Below are 22,142 nucleotides of genomic sequence, written 5' to 3'. Positions count from 1 at the left end.
ACATCTTTTACACTTGCATGGCCTATAACATCAGTAATGTATTCTCAGGACCCATATGGATATACAACTAGAGTTTATTTTTTCATCCTATGTCAATTTTTGTCCATGTCTTTCCTTAAGTCCTCCATAGAAGATTTATCCAACATGTTGGAGGTTTTCCCAAAAAATTTTAGGAACTCTATCTATCCATCTCTTCACTCATTCTTACTGCATTATTAACCCAGCCCTTTCTCTGGTAGATCTCTGTTGGTGTCCTTCATGCTACTTCTTACATGTAAATCATCAGCAGTAATATGATCCATTCTACTACAATTAATCAACTGCTTGAAGACTTCAAATAACAGGTAGCGTAGTAACTTCTGGATCAACTTCTTTTACTTTTGGAAAGTTCTACTTGATAGAAGTTTCATCATGTATAACTTAAATCTGCCTCATTACGTTATCTATTCGTAACTTTTAGAGTTCAGCCCTCTTAAGTCAAGTAGAACATGGCTAATCCAACTTCACTATGATAATCTTTCATATTCTTGAAAACAATTAGCTTTTCCCAAACCTCCCTGCTGCCTCTCCAAAGTCTTCTCACTTCCAAGCTAATCATTGCATGTTCCTTTAAAAATCCTCATATGACTCTAGATCACATGTCTACTTAGTCTCAGTGTCATACTAATTATCCTTCTCTAGCCATTATGCTAGACTATCCTGAGTTGTCCATCTCTAGAAATGTATATCCTACATTATATCATTATGATATAATGGAAATATCATTGGAAAAGGTGTCAGGAGATCCATCCTAATTCTATGTCTGCCATTCATATATTGTGTGACCTTTGGCAAACCACTTAATTTTTCTTCACTTGTAAAACAGGTATATTGTATTAGACAAGTTATCTCTGGAATGTTGACTATTTCTATTACTGGAAAAGAATAATCATTATCATCAAATATTTATTCAACACTTACATTATGTAAGGCATGATCACTCCTGGAGATAATAGAATGAGCTAAATGACTTTTTCCCATATTAGAATTACTCCTTCATCTGAAAGTGACTTGAACTATTTCATATAACCAATTTTTGTTAACCCCATGGCTTTTATTAACCCCTAGAGTAGCTATTTTTATATACAGAAAGGGGAATAGGAATAGACCTAAGTCCTGAAAGGTCTATTCCCCACCCAACTCTCCCTACCCCCCAAAAGAAAAATCCATATTATGGAAAAATGCTAAAAATATAATAACTTGTATTGATAAGTTCTTTGAAAATACAAATGTATCTGAGAGAATCAAATGAGAAGATAAACCCTTGGCATATTAAACCAATCACCAGTGATTCAATTCAATATATCCTAGTGTCAAGTAGATCCAAGTTTAAATCCAGCTTTAGATATTGGCTAGCTGTGTGACAGTAGACTAGTCATTTAACTTTTCTGCCTCAGTTTCCTCCTCTGTAAACCAGGGATAATAATATCACCTCCCTCAAAGGGTTATCAGGATCAAATGAGAGGTCATTTGTAAAGCTCTTAGCACAGTGCCTGGTACATAATTAGAAATACTTATTTCTTGCCTTTCCCCCTTAATTAAGCAACTAGACTTAGAAAAAATTGGTATTAGGCATGGATGATAAGGACAGAAGGTCTGCTCTTACAAGGTTTAAAGCTAGATATACATATGTGTGTATAAATATATGTGTATGTATATATATATATATATATATATATATATGAGTTATTTATGTCTTTTTATTTCAAAAATTCCCAAAAAAGTTTATTTAATTATTTCTAATTCCCTGGCTTTTTTTCTTTTTGTAATGCAACAAATACTCAAGTATTAAAAAATATCTAAAAAGGAATTTGAGAGTTCCTTCCAACTATGCAGATGATAATCTTTCCATAGCTGCCCATCCTATGTAATTTTCACTCATATCCTCCCATGAATCCACCTTTTTCATTGCTCATCTGTACTATTAACCAACTCATTTTCTCTATTTAATGACATCTTTTACTCCTATTCTACTTCAGAGTTCCTCATTGGTTTTCTGTAACTAGCAATATATACTCACCATGCATAAAATTCTATATAATCTTGCGTAAATTAAACTCTTGTGGTGTAGTATGATAGTCATTTATTACATGCACACTATGTAAATAATACTGTTGGGTGCTATGAAGTTTTAAATAATAGTTGGCATATATAACATATATCTTTGAGGCTTAATCAACTCAAAATTTAGTAGAGAATTAAGACAAAAAGAAAGATAGTCATTATATACTATATTACTTGATTTCAAAGCAAAATGCTGTGAGAGCTCTGATGGCAGAAGATTTAGAAACCAAGAAGATTTAGACGTTTTCATGGAAAAGGTGGCATTTTAATTCAACTTTAAAGGATGGGTAAAAAATAAATGGTAGGCAATATGAAAATTTATTTTGTTTAACTATGCGTATTTGGTACAATGATTTAGCTTTTCTTTTTTTTTTTCTTTTCTTTTTTGTTTTCAGTTGGGAGAGATAGATAGGGGGAAGAGGGCAGAAATTAGGCATCCCCAAAATGTAAAGAAAATAATAGGCAGATGAGAAGGAATCAAAGACAAACAGGACAGTTTTGAAAGTTATATATTGAACTGAATATATACTTTAAAAAGAAAAGCAGATTCTACAAAATAGAGGTTTCCAATTTTATGTAAAGTCCCTCCTTCAGTTCCAAAATGTATATGAAAATGCTAGTTTTTTGTAATATTTTTCAAGTTCAAGGTTATTTAAAGATTAGATTTTGCCTAAAATGGTATGGTACAGAGGAAAAGGTTCTGGATTTACAATTAGGTGATGGAGTTCAAATTCCAATTCTATTACTGGGTTAATGGATTAATTTGGAATTTCTAAGCATCTCTGGGACTCAGTTCCTCACTGATAAAATTAGAGTAGATGATTTCTGAGGTACCTCCCTTCTCTACATAGCATAATAAATAATATACCAGTCCTCCAATAAGGGAGACCTAAGTTCAAATCCACCCTCAGAGATTTAGTAGCCATATGACATTAATCTCAATAGTACATCTCAGTAACATTATTTATAAAATAGAAATAATCATACTACCTACTTCTCAGGGTTATAATGAAGATAAAATTAGGTATTTGTAAAGAAATTTGTAAACTTTAAAGCTCTGTACAAATTCTAGTTATTGTTTATTGTTAGTTAAAAATTCAGCAGGAGAAGGAAAGAATGAAGAGTATTCTAGACAGAGGGAAGAGCCTGTAAGTAGGCTATGTTTTTAGAAAGACAAGAGAATTGTTCCGTCTGGCTTGAATGTAGAGTGTGGAGAGACTAGAAAGATCAAGTATTGTCAGATTATGAAAGTCTTTGAATCCTGAGCAGAAGGACCTTTACTTGATAGGAAATAGTCACTGAAAATTTGAAAGAGAAATGATGTGATCAGATTTATATGTAAAATTACATAGATAGCAGTGTGACAGAGGGATTGAAAGAAGAAGTGGATTTGTGAGAAGATTCTTTAATGAGGTATTCATTAGTCTACATGGATAGGAATGAGGACTGATTCTAAGGTAATTCTAAGGTAAAGGAAAGAAAAATCCAAGAAATATAATGGTAAAAAAATTGTTTTAAATAATAATAAACCTAGTTGATAACTGATTGTTTATAAGCATGAGTAAGAAGGATGAATCAAAGATCACTAATTGATATGAATGTGAAGATGCTCATATTATAGATGGAAATAGTGAGATCACTTAGAGGACCAGATTTAGGGAGAAAGATAGTGAATCTAGTGTTAGATATCTATGGGTAAAGAGTGCAGAAGAAAAGTCCCAGTTGGAGACAGGGATCTGAGCATTATCTACTGGTAGTAGTATTTGAGCTGTGGAAATAAATGAAGTTGCCAAGGAGAGAAAAAAAGCATCAAGCTTTAATTAAGCACCAATTATACTTCAAGAAGAGAGTCTAGGACCCTTGAGGAATTTCCACCTTAAGGATTTAAGAGGATAAGAAGCCAACAAAAGAAACAAAAAAGGAGCAATTGAAGAGGCCTCAGAAACCAAGGAGGGAAAAGAATAATGAAAGAAGAACATATTCAACAATGCCAAAAGTGCTGAAAGGTTAAAGAGAATAAAAACTGGGACTAACTAAATCTGGTGGTTAGGTCATTGACAGTCTTTGAAAGAGCAAGATTTTTTTTTAAATAAATTTATTTATTTTGACATGTGCTATAATTTGTCCTCACTGTCCCCCATTGAACAATAATAAATAAATATATTGATAAGTGAGTGAATAAATAAACAAATAAGTAAATAAAGCAGAAACTAAGATCTTCATAAATGTGCATAATCTAGCAAAACAACTAGTTATACCCAAAAACAATGGTTCTCTGTGTATTTTAAATCCATCACCTTTCTGATAGGAAATGGGTGATATATCTCATCCTCAGCTTTCTATACCCATGTCTTATCATTGCACTGATGAGAATTTCAAAACTATTTCTTCTCTAATGTTGTCATTATATAAATTGTTCTTCTGGTTATGCTTACTTTTATGTGTATCAGTTTTTAGAGATCTTCCCAATTTCTTCTGAAACTATTTCATCATTTTTTCTCCATAGCAATAGCCCCCCATTTCTCAAAATACAGGCAAAGATAGCACTCATCACCCACCACCCCAAAACTCCCATGTCTCAAACCTTCCTCCCTCCTTTCCCACTTCCCCTCCTCCAGACAACAAGTAATCCGACATAAGCCAAACATACCCCTACCTCCATCATGCTGCTCAAGGAAAAAAACATCAAAAGCTGAGGGAGGGAAGGGAAGGAATGAAAAAGAAAAAACAAGCAAAAAAACAACAAGCAAAAAAAAAAAAAAAAGTGAAAACACTATGCTGTGAATCACATCCAGTCTCATCATTTCTTATAGTACAATAATATTTCCTTACATTTATATACCACAGTGTGTTTTGTCATTCCTCAACAGAAACTGATTGGAAACCCCCTTGGTTTCTAATTTGGGACTACTATAAAGAAACTGTTCTAAATGTTTTTTGAACTAAGTCCTCTTTCTTCTATCTTTGATCTTTTTGGGGCATAGGTCCAATAGTAGTTGTTGTTGCTTAGTCACGTCCAACTCTTCATGACCTCATCTGGGATTTTCTTGCCAAAAATACTAGTTTGGTTTGCCATTTCTCTCTAGCTCCTTTTACAGATGAGGAAATTGAGGCAAATAGGATGAAATGACTTGCCCAGGGTTTTACAGCTAGTGAATAAATAAAAAATAGCAAATATAAAAAACAAACTATATAGTAAATATAGTTCAAACAAATTTGAATTCAAGAAGTTGAGTCTTTCTTTCGAGATCTGGCACTCCATCCACTGTACTACCTAGCTTCCCAAAGAATAGAGGAAAGGATCTGAATAAAATTCCCACGGATGGCTTCCATCTTCTCTGTGAAGTTGAAGGCTGTAAGTTCTCTGCAAAGACAGAGAAGAGAGAATTAGAATTTTTGCTCTGAAGAATCAGATAAGCTCTTAAGTACTAATAAGCAGAAAAATTATTGAGCAAGAGCTCAGTTTAGATTGTTGGCCATGAATTTATGGGAGATATATAGTCAGTTGCATTTACTGAAATGCTCTAGGGATCTTTATCAGCCTGAGGGGCAAAGGTGGAGAATATGGTTAATGAGAGTTTCCTAGATTTGAGGATTCATATTTCAGGGATGGTAGAAAATCAAGGGAACAAGGACCTTGAAACTAGAGCTAATGAAACATGAAAGTGCTAAACCAAAGGGTCAAGGCTAGGCACAAAAGCAGATGAAGCTAGAATGAAGATGTTCTGGCACAAGAGGAATTTGTAAAGGAGCCCAAAGTCAGTATGAGTCAAAGTGGGAGTAGTGGAAGGAATGAAGGCTGTGGTCCTGTTTTTATTTCAAGTGATTTAATTCAGACTTAAAAAGACTAGAGGGAGTTAATGAGCTCTGAACTTGAGCCAGAAACAATTATCCTTTTAAAGTCAATTGATGATGGTGATGGTGATGGTGGTGGTGATGATAGCTAACATTTACTTATCTCTAAGATTTGCCTGGATTTTACATGCTTATCTGACCTGATCTAATAGTCTTACTGAGTAGACACTTCAGGTATTATCATTTCCATTTTACAAAGGAGGACACTGAGCCTCAGAAAAATTAAGAGTCTTGCCCACAATCATAATGGTACCTGCATTTGTTGTCATGGATAAAATTAAACAGGAAACATAAGACCAAAGAAAATTATTAGCCTTCCACCATGTTCATCCGTGGAGGCTCTCCTATGATTTACAAAAACAGTGTTGCTGCCTAAAGAACTCTACGTACTGTTTGTGGTGCTGCCTGCTTGCTTTCTGAAGTCCTTGTTCCAACAGTCATTTCTGCATCTGTTTGGGCTGCAAACCCTGTTGATCTGTCTGCTGCTAATGTTTCCCACACAATTCCTGCACCAAAGGCACATTTGAGTGCTTTTCTAAGACCTATGAAAACTATAAGTGGGGAGGAAAGGGGGAGGGTTATTTTTTCCCTCTATAAAACAATAGGAAATGAAAACTCTTAACAATATTGGATTATTCACTTAAGTCAAAATTTCTAAATATGGATTTGCTTATGAGAGGGGATTCTACATTTCTAAGATTTTCCTCTAATACCACACTAAAAGGAAGAAAGTCCATTACTGATTTTTTTAAATTTAAATGAAATGTAGTAAATAGCAAAAAAAAAAAAAAAGGATATTCTGTTGAAAGTTATAATGATAATATAATATAATCCACCTTAAAAATCAAGGTGGATTTATGCCAGTGCTGAATTCTCCTGTTCAAATTTAAGAGCATTTTGGATTTGTTGTATTTCCATTCTGTGAAGGAGTCAAAACTAGACCCTCAAACCAAGGAGGGTATGAGCTATCCCATGGATCTTTGAAGATTTCCCCAATAATGGCTTATCCAAAGGATTTTTTCTTCCTTAACCTCTTGGATCGTGTCCAGTTTTCCTGAGTCCAGAATTTTCTAGAGATACCCTGCCTTCACTTTTATATAGACTTTAAAGTTACTAGAAGCTACAGAAGTAGCCTCATATTTTAAAACTGATGTATAATACCAAGAGACAGTTTAAGTCTTGAATCCAACAAAATTATTTGAGAATTCTGAGTGTCCTCACAATTTAGACTATTTAGTGGAAAGGACCCTGGAATCCAAAGCTCTGGATGTTCTGGTCCTCTACCACTAATGGCAATTTCTCCATCTGTAAAATAAAGGGATTGAGCTACATGATGTCTAAGGAATCTTGAAATTCTAATTTTGCATTTTTATACTAAATTCCTCTCCAGAACTGTAGTAGACCCCTGCCCTGAGGATAAAGCCCAGAAGAGCTTTGCAAACATCAAATTGAAAATATTGTACAAGCAAGACCCAACAACCTCAGAGAAATAAGTTGTAAAGTCACAATATAAAATTTGATTCCCTAATAAATGTCAGCAGAAATCTTCTTCCAAAATTGTTAGAAGGCAAACTGAATCTTTGAAATTTTGCCTGGCTCAGCTGTCCACCTGAAACAAGTTATAGATGTCCTACCCCTCTCCTGATTCCTTTACTCAGTGGAAAATCCATACTGCTTTGTCTCCAAACACAATATAAAGTGAAAATCATTGCTGGGGAGTTGCCTCCAGCTATGTGGTATTTTCCAGGTTGATAGTGCTTTAACACATTATTCATACAAGGTTTGGGTCCTGCTTTCTCCAAAGACACTTAAGATCTCTTTCTCTTACCTTTTTATTGCTCAGTGTCTTAATTTGGAAGGATAAAAGTGACTAGAGGAAACTAATGAGCTCTTCACCTGGGCTCAAAGAAATTGAATTTTCTAAGTTAATATTCTGATTAAAACAAATTCTTTGATTATGAATAGTTGTAAGTCTAGACCTGACGCATGTGTTATAGAAGACTGGAAGGGTAATTTGGGGCCATTATATAACTGCCATTTTTTGTTTTTGTTCAAGGTATCATAAAACTGAGTTCTGCAGTTGAAGGTACGTTTTTTTGGCAACCACAAAATCAATGTTTTGCTCAGGGGATCCAAATAAGGGTTTTGGTCTTCTTCCAGCAGCGGCAAGATGGGCATCTGGAGCATTTGGGTAGTTGATGGTCATTTTCCCATAAGAGCCAACATTTGCTTTTCTATCTCTTTGCCTCTGCTTGTGCTGGTCAAATTATAGGCCCCTAGGTCTCTTCCTTTCTACAAATTGTATCATCAGGAACCTAGAAAGGCAGCAAAACAGGACTGTGGTTTCTATTTTCTGCTGTGATTCACTCACACCAAATGACCTTCAGGAAGCCCCTTAATTTGTGTGGGCTCCATTCTATATTGGTAATGGTTACGTGAGTCTGTTCAAGGAACTTTGCCTTTGGTTCTTTTTCTAAATTCTTTGGACATTTACTCATACATAGCATGCATATTTGCCTTGGAAATACCTGTTTACCAGAGAGCAGAACACCTAGTTATTCTTCCTAACGAGCAAAATAACTAAGTAGATATACATGACAAATCTCAATGGGGAGTTGGGGGCAGAGGGAAGGACTTGATATGCTACCCAGGATAGGTCTTTAGTACTGCACCTAGAGATGTCTTTTCCTTATTGATGATCAGTCTCTAAAGCTTCCCCTTTCAGGAATCTGAGAAAGCAAGGTAAGGAAAAAGGGGAAAAGAAAGAAAGGTAAAGCTTAGAGGGGGAAAAGCCCAGGAGGAAACATGACAGTGTACATTCCCAGAGAGTTTGTTTCTTTGGGGGTTTTCTAAATATCTTTTTTCTTTTATAAAAGTTGCATTATTCCACATTATCTGATTGATGAGTTATTATTACAACCATTATCCTTATCTTCAGGGAGCATACAATCCAAAAGCAGAGAATATGTCCTTTTCTCTTTTTTTGTGAGTTTTTATGTTTGTTCGGGGTTTTGTGTTTGTTTGTTTTACTGGGAGTGTTGTCAGTCATGCTTCCGAGGTTTCCTCATCCTGCTTAATCAGGGAAGGCTTCTCGGAGGAGGTGTTGGGCTTTAAGGTGAGTTTTTAATTTAAAAGGAGCTATGGCTTGTTGAATGGGAAATGCATGGACATGGGAGTGGGGAAATGATATATTGGACTAAAGCAAAGAATAGATTTGGGGAGATAAGTAAAGGGGACAAGGGGACAAACCACATCCCAAAGGGAAGAATTCTTGCTTTTGAATAGTTTGGAATTGTGGTGTTTCTAAGGAAAATATTGAAAAAGTAAACTTCACAACTTATATTGCTGGAAAAATGACCCTGCTCCTGTGCAACACAGAGAACAAGGGAAAGATGACATAGGACTTGATATAGAAGGTATGAGGGCATAAGGAAAGGAAGCAGGAGAGGTATAGGGAATGTTTCAGGTGATAAATCAGATCAAACAAGAATACACAGAGCCAGTCTACAAAATGACCACACTCCCCCTGCCAAATCACTCCATGAATAGGGACTGAATATTCTGCAGCAGCAATTCTGATGGGGATCAGAACTGAGCTTCAGTTTAATTATCTGTAGAACAGGAGTTCTTAATCTTTTTTGTGACACTGCTAGTCTGGGGAAACTTATGAACCCCTTTTCACAATAATGCCTTTGAATAATTAAAGGAAATACTAAATTTCAGTTAGAGGTTAGTGAAAAATAAAGTTGTATTTTTTTTTTCCACATCCAAGTTTATTGAATCTATTCATGGGCCTTTGGGGTCCATGGATCCCAGGTTAAGAAATCCTGCTATAGAATAGGAATTCTAACACTGCAGATTCTCTGGGGCTATTTTGATATTTTATGAAGGAATGGTTTTGAAGTAATCACTTTTCTGTTGCCTGCTTGACCTTATGTTCATAAATCATTTGCCCCAAAAGTCACCCAAAACTATTAGCTCCTTATAGCTAATGCTTGTTTTGCTGCCTGAGCGTCCACAAAAAGTGTTCTGTAGTCTTCAGAAAAAGACTCTGGGGAGGAATGAGGGCAGGAGGCAGGATAAAAGTCTGTTTTCTTGGTTAGGCTCCTTCCTAGCCTCTCCCACCTTCATCACTTTGCCTCCTTTGTGGCAATGTCATACTCAGGCCCAATACCCCACTTACAGCAGCACCTGATGGGTAGAAAGTTGTAGCAGCTAAGAAACATGTGAAAGGTATTAGGTTGGCAGCCTTTCCATAGACATCAGCATGCCTCCTTTGGAGCACCAAACCAAAATCTATACAGTTTGAAGACAAAAGTAATGCTGTAGATTTTGCAAATGCTCACCTAATGAGCATATCAGCAAATTCTCCATTTGTGAAGATTAATTTTGGGTACTTTTATTGAGCCTGCTAAATGTTAAAAAAATAAAAATAAAAATTTAAAGTCAAAGAGCAACCAGCCAGATTGATAGGATCTGAAAATGGTTCTGAACTGGATAATCCTAGAACCAGGAAAATATCAAACATGTTTTGGGTTTGGGGTTGTTTATTTTTAGGGAGGAGGGGAAACAAAACCAGAAAATATCTTGAGTCAAAACAGAGAACTTATCATTCTGTGGCTTGTTATTTTTTTTTCCCTTTTAGCGAGAAAAAAAATTTACTTTGAAATCTTTGAAGTATAAAAAAACAGAATCATCTACAAATTGCATTGACATTCTGATTAAAAGTAATTCTATGACCTTTTAAAAAGACCTAACATGATATTACCTACCTTGTAGAGATATATGACAATGTTCTGATCAACCAGTAATAAAGAAAATATTTTCACAGAAACATTTCACAATTTGGCCCCTACTACCAGCAACATTTTTATTTTGTCCCTTTGTTGTGGATACTTTGGATTCTGGCTGTTATCACTGCTCAAATCAATGATCCCTTACATCTTCTTAAATAATAAAGCAGTGAAGCATGCATAGAGGGGAAAATACACTTGCCAAAATAATTGTAAATCTTCTAGGATTTTCTGCATAGTAGATTTATTTTAACTCTAAGATTTTTTTGCCTTTAGCAAAATCCTTCCTTTTTCAGACTAACAGCTCACATTTGCCTTAATCAAAATAGAATGAGAGCATGGGTCAACATCTGACTCATCCAGTGTTAGAATTACTTTAACATATTGTAGACAGGTTTGCCTTTTTTAAGAGAGGGAGGAACTAGCCCCAGCCTGAAGCTTTTTTGTACACACAGACATGTGTGTAGCGTGAGTTAAGTGGGAGACTTGTCAAGTCAAGAGAGGCAAGATGAAACAGAGCAAGAGCAGATGAGTTGATTACAAGCCTTTTGAACTGATAACTGAGGCTGTGTCATGTGATGAGATTTGCCTGAAAGGCTATTTGTTTTCCACACTGTAGATGAGAATCAAAAATACCTGAATGACACCAAGTACTTTGAAAACCTAGACTAGGGAGATGAAGGGTTTGGCTTCTATGGGCAACTTGTTTTATGTTTCTTAAAATGGGAACAGATGAGTTTATGTGAAGAAACCAGAAGAGAATTTCTCACTTATCTGGCCCAGATAGAATTGTTAGCAGCTCTCTTCAGTCCCAAAGCTTCCACCTAGTGAAGTTATCGGGGTTGTGCCTCAGAAGACCAGAGCAACATTTGACAGGTTTCCTGGAATAGTTTTGTTTTTAAATGACAAAGGTCCCCTGGACATCTCAGGTTTTTGTTTGGTCTGGTCATTCTATTGGTAACATTAGTTAGAAGCTCATTTGTTTTTCTGAGAGAAATTTCAGGACAGACTAGCACTCATCAGAGAAGAACTATTGGTAAAGTCATGAAATTCTCTATCTAGGGTTTTTCAAAACATTACAGCCTCTAACTTAACATGTATGAAGTCTTTTCAAGAAGAGAAGCATGAATATAGCAAAAATCTGACTCAGCCCTTTTCATCCAGTTCCCTAAATCTTCCAGGACTTTAGGATGACTTTCTGAGCCATAAATATCTAACAAGTTTTCTTCTATTAGCATGTCCTAGTATTTCCCTCACTAAGTATTCCAGGTGAATGAGGAATTCATTGATGCATTCTTCAACTTTATATTCCATATCATTTCCAGCAGACTTATGTGCAATGTATTCACAATGCAATATAAAATTAGAGTATTTTTTTTCAACTCAAGTTGGCGATTTCATTACTTTCCTGAAAAGGATATTCCTCATTGTATTTCCCCAGTTGTTCCACAAAGTACTACATACTGAGTTTAATTCACATAAACCCCACTGATCTTTTTATTTGCGATCAGTTTATTGCTAGTAATAAATTTAAATGAAGTTTCTGACATTTATGTTGCTTTAAAGCAAGATTTCATCATTCTTAGGTAAAACACCTATAGACAACTATTTTTTTTTTAAAAAGGTATGGGAAGGAGAAACCTCTCTTTTTTTCCTGTTAAAGTGTTTAATTGATGCTCTTTTCTTTTTTGTATTAATTTCATTTGTTTTTCTGTCATATCTGGCTCTTTGTGACCCAATGGGGTTTTCTTGGCAAAAAATGCTAGAGTGGTTTGCCATTTCTTTCTCCAATTCATTTTACAGATAAGGAAACTGAGGCAAACAGGATGAAGTGACTTGCCCAGAGTCACATAAGTAGTCAGTGCCAGAAGCCAGATGTGAACTCATGAAGATCAGTTTTTCTTGTTCCAGGCCTGGAACTTTTTCCATTGCACGACCTAGTATATCACTAACACTTCCCAATAACTCTCTGCCACTCTTTTTACATGCTCACAAAATAGGATCTTCCTTTGTAACAAGTCAAAATCAAGCAAAACAAATAAATACATTGGCCATTCTTGAAAATATATGCTTTAATTCTATACCTATATTCCACTACCTCTATGGTAAAACTACAACCCATCTTCAGTCCTCTGAAGTTACTGTATCTGGTAACTTCTCTCAGAAAAAGTTCCCTAAACAGAAGTTTTTGCAAGGGTCAATGCTGAAAAATTATTCATGCATATATCTTGTAAATAAAAAGCTATAATTAAAAAAAAAGAAAGAAAGAAAAAGTTCCCTAGAGTATTTGATTGCAAAGTACTAATAAATTGAAGACAGAAAGATAGGAAACAGGTCATACAAATTAAAGGATTATTGGTGAACCTAAAAGAGAAACCCAGATCTCCTACTCTTACTTTAATGATGATTAACAATCAAACATGACTAATCTTGTGGAAAGATCAACTAATAGGCAAAGAATATAGTGATCTATGGGTACAATTTCAAGGACAATTTGATCAAAAAGCATTTATTAAGTTCTTACTCCATACCAGATACTATGATAATCACTGAGGATACGAAGAAAAAGAAAAAGCCACTCTTACCCTCAATGAGCTTACATTCTAATGGGAAAATTACATATATAAATCTGTACATACAGAATAAATATAGAGTGGGTGGAAAGTAGCCCTAGAAGAGATTAAATGATGGGGAGACCAGGAAAGGCCTTGAGTAGAGGCTTAAAGGAAGTCAGGAATGGCAAGAGCAAATAGGAGGGATTGCATTACAGACAACGGAGATTATCAGTATAAATCTATGAAAAATGTTCAAGTCCTGTTCAAGTAACAAATAGGAGAATAGAATGCATGAGAGGAGTAAACTGTGAAAAGACTAGAAAGGTAGGAAAGGGCATGTTTTAAAGGGCTTTAAATGTCACACATATTTGATCCTGAAGCGAATAAAGAGCCACTAGAGTTTAGGAAGTGGGTAAAATTGCATTTTAAACATGGGGAAAAGGTAACATGGTCAGAACTATACTTTAATAAAATCATTTAAACAATTGTATAAAGGACAGATTAAAATAGGAAGTAATGAAGGAAAGAATTCTGTAAAAAAAAAAATCAACAATTACAGGTATTTCAAGTGAAAGGTAAGAAAAGTGCTTGTGAATAGAGAGAAGAGGAAAAATCCAAGAGATCTTGTAATGAAAGAAATAACAAGATTTTGTAACTTACTGTATATGTAGGTTGAAACAGAAAGGAGTGAAGAGTGATACCCATGTTGCAAAGTTAGATTACTAGAAAAATGATAGTTCCCTCAGCGAAAATAGGGAAGTTAGGAAGGTAAGGAAGATAAGGGGGGAGGGAAATAATGAGTTATATTTTGGACATATTGAATGTGAGATACCTACAGGACACCTGGTTTGAAATGTCAAGTAGGCAGGTGGTGATATCTGGTTTAGCTCAGGGGAAAGAGTAAAGATGAATAAATAATAGCTCTGGAAATTGTATGCCTAGAGATGATGATTGAACCCATGAAAGTTGATGAGATTCCTAAATGAAAGTCTAGAGAAAAGAGAGTTCAAGGCAACACACATAGAGAATGAGAATGACATTGACAAAAATCCAGCAAATTTAACTAAGAAATTGTTGGACAGATAGCAGAAGAATCAAGAGAAGGCAGAGTCATAGTATTCAGGAAGAAACAATTTTTAAGAAGATTAGAATTGAGAAAAAATCATAAATGTCTCAATTAAGAGGTCATAAGCAACCTTAGAAAGAGCTTTTTGAATTGTGAGATCAGAAGAACGGTAGGAAAACATTTCAAAAAAAATGAAAAAGGATAAAGAGGAAATACCCATTGTACATGGTCTTTTTCAAAGTTTAACTGAAAAGGGGAAGAGGGATATAAGATAATAGCTGGTGAGAATAGTAAGATCTAGTAACAGTTTTTAAGGATAAGGTAGACTTGGACTTATTTGTAAGAACAAAAGGCAGCTAGGTGCACAGTGGACAGAGTACCAGGCCTGAAGTCAGGAGGGCTCATCTTCTGGCCTGAGACACTTACAAGCTATGTAACTCTGGAGAAGACACTTAACCTCGTTTACCTCAGTTTGCTCCTATAGAAATGAGCAGAAGAAGGAAATGGCAAACATTCCAGTTTCTTTGCAAAAAAACCCCAAATGGGGTCATGAAAAATAGGACTGAAAAACAATTGAACAACAGGGAAGGAACTAGTAAATCCAAAAAGACTAAAAATTGGAAAGTTATAGAAATGATAGATAGTGAGGATAATGTTCTAGAAAAGACAAAAGAAAATGAGCTCAAAGATTTATATAGGAAAGTTGGCCTTAGTAAGCAAGAGAGCCACTTCATCATTAGATACTGAAGTGAAGAAGAAGAGTGAGATAGTAAAATTCTGTGAGATGGATTGAGCTATCCACAAATGGCTTCAATTTTTTAAGTGAATTATGAATCAGTCTCTTCAACAAGGTTTGAAAAGGGAGTGGTGTGTAACTCTTGAGGAAAGAAGAAAAGATTTAGGGTTAGACAAGGGAACCAGAAACTCAGTAGAAGAGGATAGTATAGAAATGATTTTATTTACCCATGATTCAAGATTGGAAACGGAGGATACTGTAGCCAGAGCAAGGGTGATGGTCCGTGATGATATTTAGGGATGGAGGTATTAGGGGACATGGTGAAGATAAAAAATAAAGATAGGCATAGGGAGAGATAGAAAGATAAAGGTTTATCTCAACCCACTCTTCTTTCGCAAAGACAATTTTTAAAAAGCAGCTCAATGACCTTTAAAAAAATCTTTGCCTAGAACTTCACCATCAAAGATTGAATCTTTTTAATACCAAAGACTTTTCAAGAATTTCAAAAGTCCTCTTTCAAAATATAAAAACTATCAGGTGGTAGAGCTGTGAATTTGTTCAACCTAGAATTCTAGAAAGCAATTTGGAAATATGCTCAAAATCACTACACTGTGTAGATGCTATAATGAAGCATTCACACTATTGGGACTATGCCCTGAAACAATCCAAAAAAAATGAGGAAAAAAAGCTCCTATCTTCAAAAATATTTATAGGAGTTTTTTCAAGACAGCAAAGAACTAGAAACTGAAAGAATGTCTATCAATTTGGAAATAGCTGAGCAAATTATTGTACATGAATATAATGGAGTATTATTGCATCTTAAAAAATGATAAGGTAGATTGAGAGAAACTTGAGAAGGGTTGGATAACTGATGCAGAATGCAATGTACAGAATTAAGAAAACAATATATACTTTGAAAGTGACATCATAAAAGAAAACTGCTTTGATCCATATGATGATCAATGACAATTCTGGAATTATCTGATGAAGTAACTTTTCCAACTCTCAGTAAAGAGGCAAGAGACTTTGGGTAAAGAGTGAGACATACATTTCTAGACAGAGCTATAACAATATCAATTTGTTTTGCCTGACTATATTTTATTAGAAGGGAGAGCTTGTATTTGGCAGGGAGAAAATTATGGAGTATGGTGATAGAAATGCCAACAACCAAAAAAAAAAAAAAGGACAGGAGAAAGAAAGAAAAGCAAAGAGTGTTAATGAAACATTAAAAATATAGATATCTAGAGGAAACTGAGGAGGAATTTAAAAGAATACAGACAAGCAGAGCAATGTTGATAAAAAATCATGTCAAAGAAAGAAATTGTGAAGGAAGTGGGAGAACCAGCTTTGAAGTCAAGACCTGCCTCTAAAAAATGTTCTGAGTATGACAGTCAACCTCTCAGTGATCTGGACAACTCAGTAAAACTATCAGTTGCAGAGGAAGTACTGGCCTGCATCACTACGAAGGAGTTTCCTCATGAAGTTTTTTATGTAATTGAAATAATAGGTTCAATCCCTGTTCTATTAATAGGAAGAAACTGTATAAAATGGTTTCATGTATAATCCTGATTTTCTGTCTGTCTTTGTACATAGAAATATTCATTTTTGTTGAGAATTTTCTAGTTAATACCAAAAAAAAAAAAAAAAAGTGAGAGAAAAGAGAAAACCTGAGAGTTTATCAAATAGTTTTCCAAAACCAAGACTAAGAAAGACCCTTTAAAAACAAATTATAGAATAAACATTCAGGAGAAGGTTAGTATGGAAAAATGGAAACAGAAAGTAAAAGGATGTTAATGAAAACTCTGGTTGCCTCCCAAAAACAAAACAAAAATTTTAAAAAGTGAGTTGTCAAGTACTCTAAGAAGTAAAGTTATTTCTCCAGTCATATAGGTCAGTAGTTATACAAAAGACATGCTATCTCTTCAGGACCATTGCCAGTCACCTGGCCTATGCTTTACTCCTAGACTCCAAGGACTCGAGAGAGTGAAGCTGATGACTTTTCACAGCTCTGCTTCACTTAAATCAAATTCATTTGCAAGTCAAGATATCATCCTTCTGATGTCATTGGTCTTCTTCAAGAACAAAGGACAAGGAACAACAAAAACACAGTGGGCATCTGACATTCATTTTGCTGAATCAAATATTGCAGATAGACTCCATAGAATTTGGTGTGAGCTACAAAAGTCAAAGAGGACTAAAAAGATGATAATAACTGGCGTGTATGTAGGCTTTACCTGGTAAACATCAGAACTACTTAGCTCAGAGGCAGATACACCACCAAAGGGTCCAAAGCCTGGACTCCCAAATAATGAGTTAAATCTTGAGGAAACCTTGAGGAAATCGAAAGTGGGTTCAGACTCTTCTCATTGTCTCTGGCTTTTTATGCCTCCCCATTCTCAAAGTCTTGGGGAAGATACTCACTAAAAACAGTCTTAGTTTGCCTCACGTCTGGGGTCTCATCAAAAGATATTCAATATACAAAGCCGGTCAAGTATAAGACAGATATTTCTTGTATCTACCCAAAAGAAATGCTTAAAATACAAAAGACTCATAAGTACACATTGGCGAATAATTAAAACACAATATAGTAGACCACAATGCCCGTTATAATGTCCTAGAAGGTTCAAATTTAAAACCTCATCATGTGAAAATTTTAGTGGGACTGCAGAACTGCCATTTAAACTGCCATTTAATCTTTACTTCAGCTCTACATTGTCTAAAAAATTCCCTCAAGGTTCATACATCTTGGAAAGGCAGAATATGAATTGAGTCCATATTCCTGTCAGTGCCCATCTCTTCTGAGAACTGTATAGCTGCAGAAACTTCCTCCTCCTATCAGATTGCTCTCACTGAGGAAGCCAGAAATTCCTAGATTCCCAAGATAGCCACCTCTCCTGGTCACTCCTCAGTCTTCTATGATCTGGGAAAGAACCATAAAACAGAGTCAGAAAGAGACTTAAGTGCCCCTCTTGGGTTCATCTAGATTAGCAGATGTGACCTCAGTTCTGTGCATCTGCAGCTGTTGTGTACCTCCCAGAGAAGAGAAATCTTTGTGAGTCACTGGAAATCTTAAAGAGCTTCACAGAATTCCCCTCATACTTGGCACACAGTGGGAAAAGAGTATAACGATAAAAAATATCTCTCCCTTTAAAGTAGAAAGTTATTTTTCAAATATATTGGTCATGTCCAACTCATTGTGATTCCATTGGGGTTTTCTTGGCAAAGATACCAGCGTGGTTTGCCATTTTCTTCTCCAGCTCATTTTACAGATGAGGAAAATGTGGCAGAGTTAAATGACTTGCCTACAGTCACCCAGCTAGAAATGTCTGAGGCCAGATTTGGAGTCAAGAAGATGAGTCTTCCTGACTCCAAGCCTGGCCCTCTACCCAGCTGCCTGAGTGGGATAGGTTTTGCTAACTGAAAAGCCAATTCCTATGTTGCCATCACAACTACCAAACAATTGCTCATGTAGACATCCTTAGGGATGAGCAGAAGTGGACCAGGCTGGGTTCCACACATAATCCTGGAAGTGTATTCCACTACCCCTGTACATATATTGCCCCTTATTTGATCTTCTCAAGAACTCCATTAGGTAGGTATTATAGATATCCTCGTTTTACAGATGAGACCTTCTGAGGTCTTCAGAACAGAATCAACTTAATCTAGATCACACAGTGGTATTCAAATCAGGCTCTCTGACTTCAGTATTCTGTTGATTTTACCATATCTGCTATAGAAATACCCTGAATTCCAGCAGAACTAAAAAACAACTAAGTAAACAGTAAATAAATTAGACATAAATAAACTTTTTTTATAAATAAACTTTTAAATAAAATAGACTTTAAAATGAAATTAATTTTATATTAATATATCCAACCCAAACGTTTTTATTTTATTAACTAATTTAGACTGGTTTTTTTTTAAACACATAAGGAATGTCAATGTTTTTTATTTACTCCATTTTTTAAACATCTAGGACCAAGTTTTTCAGTGTTTTGGCAAATTCCATCTGCAAATTTTTAAACAGATGGTCCTATTTGTAAATGAGTTTTATATGTTTCCTAATCAATATATAGCTAAGTATTTTAGAACTATCATCTAATTTATTTTTCTTGGGAAAAAAAAACCATTGGAATCTGCATTGACAAAAGGGAATTTTAAGACAACAAATTATGCTTATAGAGATAATCTCTGTAGTTTTAGAAAATTTTATCTCCTCTCCTGAGTTGATTTTTTTCTAAGATCACCATAGAATCTAAACCTCTGAGGAACCTTTAAAAAACTATAATCCAGCCCCATTATTTTACAAATAAGGAAAGTCATGCTCAGAGGAGTTAAGTGAGTTGCCCAAGATAGATCCAGCCAGAATAGTCATAAAGGTCTCCAGACTTCAGAGTCTCCGCTGTATTCACTAAGCTATAGCTTATCATAGTGCATTACCTTCTTCATTATCACTAGATTCTTTTAGATATAAATCATTGTCATGTCCATTTTGTAAATTTAGGATTCAGAACTAAAAGAAAACTTAAAATATTACATAATACCCCTACTTAGTCTAATTCCAAAGATAATTAGGGGAAAAAGGAAAAGAACTATGTTTTAACATGCTCTTTTTGTGTTGGCAAAGAACTGAAAATTGCAGGGATGCCCATCAATTAGGGAATGATTAAACAAGTTGTAGTGTATGATTGTAATGTAATACTACTGTGCTATAAGAATAATAAGTTAAATAATTTTAGAAAAACATGAAAAGACTTGCATGAAATCATGAAGAATGAAATGAACAGAACCAAAAGAACATTGTATACAGTAATAGCAATATTATTTGAAGAACAACTTTGAGTAAATAAATTATTTTGACTATTAAAAATACCCAAATTAACTAAAAAGGACATATGAAGAAAGATGCTCTCTGAAACCAGAAAAAGAATTGATGAATAAAAAGTATGTATAAAACAATTTTACATGCATACATACACATAAACACACATATAAACCTTTATTTATTTATTTATTTTTGTCTAATGGTAGTGATTGATCTCTGAGAGTGGAGGAGAAAAGGAGGGGAAAGGAGGAAAAAAAAAAGAAATTTACATGATAATATATATTTTAAAGGAATAGTTGTATAAAACAGATTTTTGAGTTTCATACACAATCATCTTTTTATTGTATACTATGAAAATGTTTTATTCCATAAATTTAAAAAATAAAAAATTTCAAAAACACAGATCATGTAATCCAATCCAGCATTTTACAGATGAGGAAACCAAGATGAAGTCACTTGCCTAGATTATTCTCTGGAATAGAACAACTGAGTCCTTTGATTCCAAATCTACTTCTCCTAGCTCCCCAATGTCCAGATCCTATGCTATTTCTACTAAACTCCATAATGGGTTTTAAAAAGTAGTATTTTGTTCTTATAGGTTTCAAAAAGAGAAGAGGTGGGTGGGTGGAAAATAGATTTTTGTTCACTGAAAAAAATTAAATTCTGATATACTTTAATCAAAAGCCTTTGGAAAAAAAATTTAAATCAATCATAACGGATATAAAAGTTGGCAATTAGATGTTAACTCACAAAAGTGACATAGCTTAGGGTTTGGTTTTTTTTTTCAGCAAACTCTCAAAAGAGATTTTTCTATTTTGTTCTGAAAACAGAGGGGTTAGGGTAGGAGAAGGGCAAGAGTCTGGCTTGGTCTTTCCCTACTATGAGATTCTAAAATGAATTCATTTGAAACTTCATTAGCAGATATCAAAGAGAAGATGATCTTGTTGATTAACAACCCATCCCAAACCAATCCATTTTTTAAATGGCTCAATTGCCTTGCATCAATTTATAATGGACATGAGAAAAGTCATGGATGCACAACAGAACTATAGTTTGCCATGGTGCCTCTAGTAAAGGGAGCTTAATGATGTTGTGAAATGGCCACCGAATTCTGAAATGAAAACTCTGCAAGTCAAATCCCAGACTAAATTCTTTAACTTTCTTTAAATCAAGGGATTCCCAGCAATTTGGATCTGGCATCTTTTCATTATTTGTTTTAACTTTTTGATGTTATTCTTAAGTTCTTATTTCCATCCCACTTACTATTCCCACCCTATCAGACTGTCAAAAGAAGCTTTGTCTGTTCATATTTAGACACCCTTGTGGTAAATGGAAATATTAAGGTATGGGTAAAATGTTGAATCCAGAATCAAGAAACCAAGAATCAAAGCTTTACTAGCTTTGAACTTATGGGCATGTCATTAGTTTTCTAGAATCACAATTTCCTCCTCTATAAAATGGGGGTAATAATACTTGTCCTATCTACCATACAAGATTATTGTAAGAAATAAATAATGTATTAAATAATAAATGAATTAAATATATTAATAATAAATGAATTAAATAATATATGCAAAAAACTTTTCAAATCATAAAGTACTATATAATTGCAAAGTATTACTATAATTTTCCAACTTCAAAGATAAGAATCAATCTATTAGATGGTAAACATGAATTAAGATATTTCCTCTCTTTTTAGCAGAAATGATAACATTTTTTTCAGAAATAGAAGCGATGTCTCTATTTTTACCTCAAAAAGTTTCTTCACTATTTACTCAGAATTTTGCTTTCAGTATTTTTTATGAAATGCCTGGATCTCCATTCCTTTCCCCTTTTTTTAAAAAAAAGTGTCTTGTGGATATTCTCTTTTTTTTCCTTCTCAATGACTCCTCTTCACATATGATATAGAACCTTCCCTTATAATAAAGAAGTACACTCAAACAAAATTAATCAATACATAGGTTATGTCTAAAAACTTTATTCCACAACTAGAGTCCCCTATCACTTGGCCAAGTAAGCAGAGGCATACTTTGTATGTATTGATCATTTCACTTAGTTCTGATATCTTTCAGTGTTAGTTTCCTTTGTATTATTGTGATCATGATGTAAACTGTTCTCCTGATTCTACTTTCTTTGTTCTATATCAGTTCATAAAATCTTTCCCAAGTTTCTCTGAATTCTTCATAAACATTTTTCTTGATAGCTCAAC

General features: G+C 34.6%; 1 protein-coding gene across 9 annotated transcripts in view; it reads left to right on the top strand.

Moving 5' to 3' along the window:
- The window catches only part of DLGAP1 (DLG associated protein 1), a 1,118,212-nt gene that overhangs the window by 940,896 nt on the left and 155,174 nt on the right, over positions 1-22,142 (top strand). For 6 of the 9 annotated variants that reach the window (XM_051970400.1, XM_051970402.1, XM_051970399.1 and 3 more), the window contains one exon: positions 8,015-8,044. The exons of the other annotated variants lie outside the window; for them this stretch is intronic. In XM_051970400.1, the coding sequence (XP_051826360.1) occupies positions 8,015-8,044 (30 nt within the window). The remainder of the gene's footprint in view (positions 1-8,014; positions 8,045-22,142) is intronic. 9 annotated transcript variants of the gene reach the window in all.

This window comes from Antechinus flavipes, chromosome 1 (assembly GCF_016432865.1).
Source record: "Antechinus flavipes isolate AdamAnt ecotype Samford, QLD, Australia chromosome 1, AdamAnt_v2, whole genome shotgun sequence".
Taxonomy (NCBI): Eukaryota; Metazoa; Chordata; class Mammalia; order Dasyuromorphia; family Dasyuridae; genus Antechinus; species Antechinus flavipes.
Note: the sequence above shows the minus strand (reverse complement) of the source record. Positions and strands in the feature narration are given on the sequence as shown.